The sequence below is a fragment of the Dipodomys ordii genome, unplaced genomic scaffold, assembly GCF_000151885.1.
Source record: "Dipodomys ordii isolate 6190 unplaced genomic scaffold, Dord_2.0 Scaffold33, whole genome shotgun sequence".
Taxonomy (NCBI): domain Eukaryota; kingdom Metazoa; phylum Chordata; class Mammalia; order Rodentia; family Heteromyidae; genus Dipodomys; species Dipodomys ordii.
The window spans coordinates 8,903,685-8,914,752 of record NW_012267249.1 but is presented as its reverse complement, the minus strand read 5'-3'; the positions used below and the strand labels follow the sequence as shown (position 1 = coordinate 8,914,752).

The window sequence follows — 11,068 nt, the reverse complement described above, 5'->3', positions numbered from 1 at the left end:
GCACTGAAATTACTTCATTGTATAAAAGAAAATTTCCCCAAACCTTTCCATGTCTTCATTTCAAAGGAATCTCCTCCTTTTCTAGTTATTTATTGCTCTTTCTTCCCTCAGGCTCTAAGGAAAATGTGTTAGTCTGTCAGTTCAAGAGCAATCCCTCCACCTTTGCCCTTGACCCTAGACTCTCCTGGGTTCTTCAGAATATAGATTCAGTAATCATCTTTCCAATAGTAATCTTCCTGACTCCTGGTTGCAGCCCTTCTCTGATTCTGTACTGATTGTTTTTGCTCAATCTGATCATCTTACCTGCTACACACACACACACACACACACACACACACACACACACACACACACACACACTCCTAGACCAACACCTTCTGGGTCAGATTTTCATAATAGCCATTTACCTGCTTGCTTTTGCTGCCATTTGTTGTCTTTACTGCCTTGTTTGGCATTCATTCATATTCATCCATTAACTGAAAATTCATGTGCTGAAGGTCACCAGTGACCAATTTCCAAATCTATTAGGCACTTTTAGTATTTGATCTTACAAAATTCACAATAGCATGGGGCACTGATGGCCATCACCCCATTTCTGGAACTTTCCTCAGTTGTCTACTATGACATCGATCTCTGCTGTTTCTTTGGTGCCTATTTCTGCCAATACATGGCAATGCAGCAAAGTGATTTTTGTGAGCAGAGACTCCCCTCTCCCACTACATTTTAAAGGGAATTAATACTGCCCTATCTCTGGGCAGGATCTCCCTATTTTGATGTCTGAGCTATGTTGCTTTATTCAAAGAGGATTATTGACCACCCAATGTCATATCCAATAAAGAATGGTGGTGAGATCGAACCATGGGGAATCTGTGTCTGAAGGAACCAGGGCTCTGAAACCTGGAGGAAAAAGAGGTGTCATGAGGGACTAGAGAGAAAGGAACCTTTGGGTTCCAGCAGCAACAAACCAGCAAGTGAACCACTGAACAGAACCAGTGACAAGGAAAGTTTGGTCTCATTGTAGAAGAGAACTTCTAACACCTAGAAGCCATAGAACAATTGGAAAGGGAGCCACATAATGCCAGGATCCCAATAGCCTATATAACATTCTTATGCGAATTACAAAAACGTGCTGACACAATGGCACCCAAGCTTTATCCATTGGCTGCTTTGGGTAGGTAGGTGACCTATGCACAGCAAAGCCTGCACTGTCGACTCTTGTAGGAGGCACTCAACTTTCTGTCGCTGAAAGCATTCAGCTAGAGACTAAGTGGTAATCTGGTTTAGTTTTATAGAGAATGTCTCTTGTATTCCTGCTTATAATGTTCTTATCCTTATTATGAATATGTGTTAGAGACAGAGGGAAGATAAGACAAAGGGAGGAAAATGGAATTGTGGAAACAGAAAGGAGAGGAAGATGAGTGGGGAGAGAGAGACAGACAGAGAGAGATTAATCTTTTACTCCAATCACATAGATGGTCACTGCTTTACGAGCAAGTCATTTCTAGCAGTGTCTACCACAGAATCTTAATCCCTGGACTTGCTTTTCCTGTCTTGCTTGCTACTTGAGTATTTGAGTCCCAATCGTGTTCAAGGTGGCCAAAACCCGGCCTAGGCCAGTGATTTTCAACCTGGTTACACAGTGAAATCAACGGAAGAGTTCTCAAAAGCAAAAATATATACCTAAGATTGAAACCTTTTTTTTTTAAGGTCCAGTTGTGGGGCCTGAACTCTGGATCTGGACACTGTCCCTCAGCTCTTCAGGGCAAGGCTAGCGCTCTACCACTTGAGCCACAGCGTCACTTCCAGCTTTTTTCTTTTTTGCTTATGTGGTACTGAGGATTCGAACCCAGGGCCTCATGCATGCAAGGCAAGCGTTCTACCACTGAGCCAACTTCCCAGCCCAATTGCAACCTCTTGATGTGAAACCCAGACATCTACATTTTTTTTGGGGGGGGGTGGTCCGGTCATGGGGCCTGAACTCTGGGCCTGGTCTCTGTCCCTCAGCTCTTCAGCTCAAGGCTAACACTCTACCACTTGAGCCACAGCGCCACTTCTGGCTCTTTTCTTTTTGCTTATGTGGTGCTGAGGAATCGAACCCAGGGCCTCAGGCATGCAAGGCAAGCACTCTACCACTGAGCCACTTTCCCAGCTCTGACATCTACATTTTTTTAAACTTCCTAGTCATTAAAACTTTAATTACTTCCTGGGTAATTATCATCAGTTTCAAGAGTCATTGGTTTAAGCCAGCCATGAGTACTCTTTCCATTTCACTTCCATTTCACTTCATTTCTCTATACCTGAAGGAAGCTGTATAAACTAGCAAATAGAGAACTGCTGGGAGGTTTCTGGAAATACATACATACATACATATATATATATATATATATATATACACACACATATATATTATATATAATTTCTTTTATTTAAAAAGTTGCAGGCCGGGTGCCAGTGGCTCACGCCTGTAATCCTAGCTACTCAGGAGGCTGAGATCTAAGGATCACAGTTCAAAGCCAGCCCTGGCAGGAAAGACCGTGAGATTCCTATCTCCAATAAACCACTAGAAAACCAGAGGTAGCACTGTAGCTCAAGTGGTAGAGTGCTTGCCTTGAGCTGAAGAGCTGAGGGACAACGTCCAGGCTCAGAGTTCAAGCCCCATGACCGACAAAAAAAAAAAAAAGTAGCAGATTTGTCATTCTGGTCATGAGACTGCCTTTTTTTTTTTTTTTTTACCTGGCATGAGTGTGGACAAGCAGTCTGAATGCAATTGGTCTAAGCCTAATCACCAGCAAACCTCACACCAAAAGCTGAAAACAGACGAGTTCTAAAAAATGAGCCTCAAAATAACAGCAAAGACTGTAAATGGAAAGATGGAAAGGGCTTGAACTTTCAAACCAGAGGAGCTTCTACAGCATTGGCCTCCTGACACCTTCAGGCTTGTTTCCATGAGGAAATTGAATCTTTTTTTTTTAAGCCAATGCGTATTGAATTTTCTATCCTCAACTAAAAGCAATTCATTTGAGTATTTGATCTTTTTATGCATAATGCTATTATGACTTTTTAAAATCTCCTTGGAAACAAAAGACCTAAGTTCAGGCTAAAAATGTGCAGTGGATTTGAGATAAACTTGTTTTTTAAAAAAATATTGCTATTATTATTGCTATTATTATTGTGTGTGTGTGTGTGTGTGTGTGTGTGTGTGTGTGTGTGTGCGCGCGCGCGCCAGTCCTGGGACTGGTCTCAAGGCCTGGATGCTGTCCCTGAGCTTTTTTGCTAGAAGCTAGAGACTCTACCACTAGAGCCTCAACACCACTTCCAGGGGTTTGTGTGTGTGTGTGTGTGTGTATGTGTGTGTTGTTGTTGTTTGTTTGAGTAGTTAATTGGAGATAAGAGTCTCACAGACTTTCCTGCCTGGGCTGGTTTGGAACCTCAATTCTCAGATCTCAGCCTCTTGAATAGCAAGGGTAACAGACATGAGTCACTGATGCCTGGCTTATTCTTTTCTTTTCACTTTTATGTTTTTTATTGTAAAAATACTGTTCAGAGGGGTTACAGTTACACGAGCAAGGTAATGAGTACATTTCCTATCAAGCATTGTTACCTCCTCCTTTGTTTTTCCCCCACCATCCCTTCCCTCTCACCTCCACAAGTAGACTTCCCCTCCCTCCACCTAAATTGCAAAGTTTGTTTTTCAACACAGTGTCTTGTATATCTCATTGTTACAATGGGTCAACCTGTATCCCTATTTAAGCATTTTGTTTTTTCCCTTCCCCTCCCCAAATTAGAAAAGTGTATATACAAGATGATGGATCAAGAAAATGTGTATATCTATATCTAGATATAGAGATATATCAATATCTAGATATAGATACACAAAATGGAATTCTATGCCTCCATCAGAAAGAATGACATCGCCCAATTTGGAAATGGAAAGACTTGGAAAAAATTATCTTAAATGAAGTAGGCCAAGTCCAAAGAAACAGAGGTCCTATGATTTCCCTTATATGCAATAACTAATAAATGTCTGGGATAAGCAGAAAAGGTCAAAAGCTATGTGCATATGATCAGATACGATAATGTTAAGCAAAATTAACCCAAGATAGGGACACAAGTGGTTTTTTCTTTCTTGCCTGGCTTACTCTTACTTAAATATTTGTACTAGGTTGCTAGGACTGCTATACCAATGTGCAAAAGACTAGGTGGCTTAGACAACAGAAATTTGTTTCTTCAAAGGCCTGGAGACTAGAAGTTTGCTATTTCCTGAGGCCTTACCCTTTGTAGATGGCTGTCTTCTGATACCATCATGTGGTTGTAACTCTGTGTATGTCTATATCCTAAACTCCTTAAAGAATGCATAGAAGTTAATATTGATTGCTTTCAGGGATTAGGATGCTTAGGAGATCATTATTCTGTTTACCACAAATATTCAGTGTCCCAGATACTGTAAACTCTGTAGGTTAAAAACAAAACAAAACAATGGTACCTACATCAGAACCCTTTTCTTCCCAATAATTACCTAGATCCAAAACAAGATGCATACCCTTTCTCGTCTAGAAATGTTGCCCCAGTATAGATGAGTGTTAGAATCAAAGAAATGTTAATAGCCCTTTGGGAACTTCTGTGCAGTTACCTGAATTCTTATCTTTCCTGTAATGGAGAAAGTAAGGTTGAATCTCAGGAGGCCCTACACCAGGATGGAAATAATGCCCAATTCCTGCCATTTTTTCCCCCTCCAGTCCTTGGCCCTCAACTCAGGGGCGGGGCACTGTCTCTGAGCTTCTTTTGCTCAAGGCTAGCACTTTACCACTTGAGCCACAGCACCACTTCCGGCTTTTTCTGTTTATGTGGTACTGAGGAATGGAACTCAGGGCTTTATGCATGTTAGGCATGCATATCTAAGCCACCTAGGCCACATTCCCAGTCCCCTGCAGGCAGTTTTTATCTAGTGTTCAGAATCTCATAGTGTGTTCTACTCTCATCATTTATTTTCCAAAAAGCAATCTGGCCTCTTATATGTCCATTTTCCCTAAGACTGGCATATGAGAAGTTGGAAGTGGTTCTTCATTGGCTTGTTACTTTCTTTCTTTCTTTTTTGTAGGTCGTGGGACTTGAACTCTGGGCTTGGGCACTGTTCCTATACCCTTCAGCTCAAAGCGAGCACTTTACCACTTGAGCCATAGCACCATTTCTGGTTTTCTAGTGATTTATTGGGGATAAAAGTCTCATGGACTTTCTTGTCCAGGCTGGCTTTGAACCATGATCATCCTCTTGAGTAGCAAGGATTACAGATGTGAGCCACCGGAACCCAGCTAGGCTCATCACTTTCTAAAATTCAATCAGAGGAATGACAATTTTTTTTTTTTGGTCCGTTGTGAGGCTTAAACTCTGGCCTGGGCGCTGTCCCTCAGCTTTTCAGCTCAATGCAAGTGCTCTACCACTTAAGCCATAGCACCACTTCCATTTTCTGGTGGTTAATTGGAGATAAGAGTCTCACAGACTATCCTGCCTGGGCTGGCTTTGAACTGTGATCTTCAGATCTCAGCCTCCTCAATAGCTAGGATTACAGCCGTGAGCCACTGGTGCCCAGTGGCTGAGTGAGCATGTCTTACTTAGGGAGATAACTAATGTTTTACTACATTTTAAACAACATAATTGCACAATGTACACAATTCTACAATTGCAATTCTAGAATTGCAATGGCCATTTCTGGGTGTGTGTTATGACATATAGTTGTGTAATACATTTTAAGCCAAAACACATTTTTCCCAAGGGGTAAAATTCACATTGTTTTATATAATTCTTATAGGGTGAATTCTGCAGAAGGTAAATCTATCAAGTGATTTCTGTTTATCTTTTAATTCCAAACTATGGCAGAAATGTTAAATAGTTTTTATTTTCTCTTAAACCTTCCATATTATTGTTAGTGATAAGTCTAGTATTCAGAGGTTTAGAAATATTCAACTTCAAAATACATGGAATCATCAACTTGAATGACAGGAATAAGCCTTCAGAAGCACAGACTTTTATTCAAATGCAAGATGACATAACATTTTATTATATATTCTATTCTATTATAATATAATTACTACTGTCATCACAATTTGTTGAAATTTTATCCTCAACTAATTGATGTTATGTCATTGACAACACTAAACTAATACATAACACATTAGTTATTATTTTAGAGCAAAACAGTGCTTTCTTTGAAGAAGGATAGTTTTAATTTTAAATTCCTGCTTTGCCACATACTATCTATGGCCTCAGTTTACTCCAACCTTGTTTCCTTGCTAGTGAGGATAGAAATACTTATCTTGTAGAACTGTGCATAATATACAATTACGTTCAGCAAGTATCTTGTACAGTACCTGATATATAATATCACTAAATAGTTGCTATGGATATTACAATCTTGTTATTAATAGTCTTACTGCTTACTGACTGTTGGAAATCAATTTCTTTATGGAGACTGAACATAGCTGAACATCAATATTGGGTTTTTTTAAAGATAAAATCTTCCGTCTGATCATCGGGCCAGTCTGAGTTACCATTCGTACTTTACAAATACAAAGTAAACTGTATAAAAGAAAAAAATGGTCTAATTTATTCCCTCAAAGTATGAATCAATACTTGACAGGATTTCTTGGAAAGATTAAGAGATTACATTTTTCATTTGACTTACTTCCTATAAAATTTCATACAGGATAAAAGGAGGGGATTACTGAGCAGTCAGTGCTATTTCTGTCTTACCTACTACTTGCACTAAATCTTTGTTGATATCATTAACTATAGTGGTACCATTCACCATGCTGCTAGCCAGGCAAATTCTGTGCCTGGGGCTTAGAAAATGGTAGTTGAATTTTTCTATGAGGTGAAATTTTTAAGCTTATAGAAGAAGGACTTTGAAACCAGCCACAACATAAAGTAAGTATGTTATGTAACCAGGATTCAGGCTGAACTGTGTGTGTTTTTGTCCATAACATATTGTTTTAGAACAACTCAAAAAGTCTGAAGAATAGTTGGGATCCAAGACATCCAATTCAGATGGGATTTCAAAAGACTTCCAACGTGGGCAGTGTTTATCTGAGAATATAAATGAAAAGAACATGATCCTGTTACCATGGAGCTTGTTATACATGGGCTTAGAACTTTGTTTTTTCCTCCCTGAAAACATGTGAAGTGGACCACATAGATACAGGGAAAGTAAGGTTTGAAGAATTAAAGCAATGTGCTTCAGGACAATGGTGAAGATAGCACTGGACTCAGATGAGTCAGATTTCAAAGGCTGGACTTTCTCCATTGAACATTTTTGCCAGAGGAAGGCCTTTAGGTACAAAGTACCCTAGGAAGGGCAATGTCCACTCAACTCAATACGTTGGTAACTGAGCATCATTTACATGCTAAACTCTGTGTTCAGTCTAAAGAAAATTAAGAAGTGGTTACTCCACAGTATGAGTTTACAATCGAGAAAAGATGTAGACCAAATTACCTCCATTTTCCCCCTCATCTGTAGAAAGAATTAAAATGTTCAATTTTCCCTCATAAATAAAAGATGATTAAGTCTTTCAACCCACGTTTCAGTGGAGAGGAGACTTCTTAATGATTGTTTTCTAATGTGTCACCTTTTCTTCAAATCTAGAATTTCTCAAACTGGAAAGTAGAAAAACGGTCAAACACATGAGCTGACAATTTATAATATAGTAGAAATGATAAACATAAAAAATAGGTGCTCAGAATCGTCAGTAATCTGAGAAAATCGATAGATAATATTTTGCATGTTGGGGGAAAGTTTAATAATGCTAATATTGAGGGAACTGGGGGGGGGGTCATAGAGAAACCCTCAAACATGGATGGTAGGAATATAGACTGGACAGCTCCTTGATATAAAGCTTGAAATACTCATATAAATTAACAATGTATCTCCCAAGACTCACTATGAAAAATGTAAAAGATCAAGTGTAAAAAGAAAAAATGTTTGCACAAACCTGCAGAACAGGCAAAGAACTATTATCTGAGATGAGAGAATGCAATAGACTGCAATAGAAAAATCCTTATGCTTTGCAATTCATTGCAAAAAATAGGAAGGTGAATGAAACCAAGCAATCATAATCAGAGATGTAAAATAAAAAAAACAAAATTAGAAATCTAGACTAGACATAGCAAATGACAAACATATAAAAATAAAAAGTCCAAGTAAAGTCAATGTTAGAAAGGATGAAGAAAAGTGAACAGTCACATAAATCTGTACAACTCTGGAAAATGGTATGATAAACATTGCCTGTTAAAGTCTCACAACAAAACCTGACTCTGGGTCAGTCCTTTCCTCCTCTAGCACATGTGCAACTAACAGGCAGATATGTCCTAGAATGTTTATAACTATTTGTTGAGAAGACCTAAAAGTGGAAACAGTACAGATGAATATCAAGAGTAGAAAGGTTAAATAAGTCAGCACGTCTTTTTTTTTTTTTTACAATAGCGTTAGAAAATAGAACACACTTGAACTACACTGCATCAACATTTGATGAATCCATATTATGTTGAGAGAAGCCAGTCAATGGAAAAATACAGTATTAATTCCACTTAAATAGCATTGCACCACTTTGGAAATTTGTACATGAAAGCAAAGGAAATCTTGTAAAAAAAGGAGGGGTAGGGGATTTCTGGTGGTGATTACTTATAGAGCAAGAAAGAGAAGACAATGGTTAGGACATTTTTAAGGTGCTGATATTGTTCTGTTTCTTAACAAGGTGTTAATTGCCCAGGTTATCATTCTATATGTTCTTCTTGTTCATATCATTACTAAAGATGGACATGTTTCATACACTTCAGTATGCGTAGCATGTTTCACAATAAAATGATTTTCACCATCTCTGCGGCCAGACCACTCATTTAGAGTTCAGTGTAAGCAATCTGCATTGAGATTCATACACACAAATGAGACAGGCCATTTCGAAGGGAAAAGAAACACTAAGCACCCCAGAGTAGGAGACTAGAAAGAGGCTCATGGGGACGGTTCAAGGTCCCCTTCTCAGAAGGCAACAACTGGTTTTCAGAGACTCTGGGCTGAGTCCCGTTCTGCCTCTGTCATGGGCAAATCTCTAATCCTCAGTGTCTTCGTGAGGGTTCTGTAAAGTGCACTGTGAAATTCAAAGAGGAGGAGTCACAGGAAATAATAGTAATTGTTTTTCAGTTGGGGAAACTGAGGTCGTAGTGACTCGACCGCCGTCACCGCTTTGGAACTCAGAGCGGCTTTGTTCCTCAGACCCACGTCCTGATTCCCAGGCCGTCGTAGCTATTCTCTCTTCCACAGGACTTCGAGGCTTAGTTTGATGTCACAGAAGAACCGCCCCGCCCCCATCCCGCCACGGTGGAACCACGCCCCCTCTGGCCCTCAAGCCCCGCCCAGCTTCCGCCGAGCCCCGCCCCGGCTTCTCGCCCTCGCGTGCTTCCGGCCCCTCCCCTCATGGCTGCTATGACAACGAGTCCGGGCCCCGCGCTCAGCTGCTACTCGGGCGGGACCCAGGCTGGACCGCGGGCCCCGGCCTGGGGGCCACAGCTGCCACCGGCGCCGCCACCTTGTGTCTTCCCCATCCCCGCCCCTCCCCGAGTCTCCCCGCCTCACTCGGGCCCGTGGCCGGGGTCCCTCCCCGCCACCTCACCCCGCGCAGATGCCGAAGGTGAAGGCGTTGCAATGCGCCCTGGCGCTGGAGATCCGCTCTGTGAGTACCGGTCGGGCCTCCCGCCCCGGAACAGCTTCCCTCTGGGACCGCCTCTTCTCCAGGGGGTACCTGAAAACTCGGGGTCCCTCCCCCGCAGGCGTCCGTCACCGTCGGAACCAGTGACTTCCGAGGAGCCATGGCGCCCGTCACGTCGGGGCCTGCTCCCCTCCAAGTCGCGCATCTCTCCGCGCCGGGCCCCCGGCCTCCCCCCAGCCTCCAGTGTGGTTGCTTTTCACTGAACACTCCAGAGCTGCCCTTCCGGAGGGTGGGGTTCTCTTCAAACTCCTCCGCTGTGATTTTCGGGCTCCCCTGGCCCGGGTGTGGGGCCTGGTGGCATTTCCGTCCAAGTCACAAAGTGCAAGCCAGTGGGGACTGAGCCTCCCAGCCTCCAGGGAAGGGGTGAGGCCCTTTTTCCTTAGCATACAGTCCCCACCCACAACAACTGAAATGTGGCATCACCCCAGCAGTACTTTGCAATCCCCTTCCAGGAGAAACCGCGTTCCTTAGAAACCATTTCAGTACCCCTCCCCCCCCACCCGGTGCCCCCCCTCCCCCCACCCCTCTGACTTTAAGAGGGGGATTGGGATTCCTCCACATCCTTCCAATCAGTGCACAGAAATTCCCCTCAGTTTTTAGAGGAAATCTTCTCACTCTCCAAACTTGTAATGCCAACCATTCTCTCCAGACTGGTTTAAGAGAATCCTTTCCCAGCCTCTTGGTGGAAATCCAGCTGAGGCTCTGCATTGCTGTGAGAACTCCATCATCCTGGATAATCAAAGCACTTCCAAGGAGTATTGAACTCCTTCCCCTCTTTATTTTCCTCTTTGGACAAAAGTTCCACAATGGAGGAAATCTCCTCTCCCAAATCCCCCTATGGAAGCCCTCTCTCTCCCCAGCCCCCTTCTGGATCTCCCAGAGGATGCTTACAGGCCCATCCTCACTGGTCAGTCCTGGACCTCCCCCGGGAGCCCTCAGCATTTCCTTCCTGCTGCCATGCAGGCCAGGCTTTTGTGTCCATTTAACCCTGGTTTGCATCATCCCTCTCTTCCTGGGTGGTATTCCTTACTAGTTAAGCAAACCATCTTGGAGATCACAAAACTGCTTTAGGGCTTTAAGGAGCAGAACCTTGGGTGGAGCAGAGTATGGGACAAAGGGTTTCTAGGAACTCTTGGTTTCCGGGCAATCCTGCAGCGATTTTAATCAGAGACACTGCAGTCTTGGCTTGAAGTGTTTGTATCACAAGCTGGCTTTGAGAACGTTTTGTAAAGTAGGATTAGTCTGTTGAAAGAATACACACAACCTCCTAAACCTCTCCTCCCAGGACTTGTGAAACACTTCCCCAGATCTGCTTT

At 42.3% G+C, this 11,068-nt stretch overlaps 1 protein-coding gene across 2 annotated transcripts in view; it reads left to right on the top strand.

The window, feature by feature from the left end:
- Nucleotides 1–9,505: 9,505 nt before the first annotated feature.
- Nucleotides 9,506–11,068, top strand: part of Spata6 (spermatogenesis associated 6) — a 62,787-nt gene continuing 61,224 nt past the window's right edge. For both annotated transcript variants that reach the window (XM_013016741.1, XM_013016740.1), the window contains exon 1: nucleotides 9,506–9,716. In XM_013016741.1, coding sequence (XP_012872195.1) covers nucleotides 9,666–9,716 — 51 coding nt within the window. In that variant the 5' untranslated portion in view covers nucleotides 9,506–9,665. The remainder of the gene's footprint in view (nucleotides 9,717–11,068) is intronic.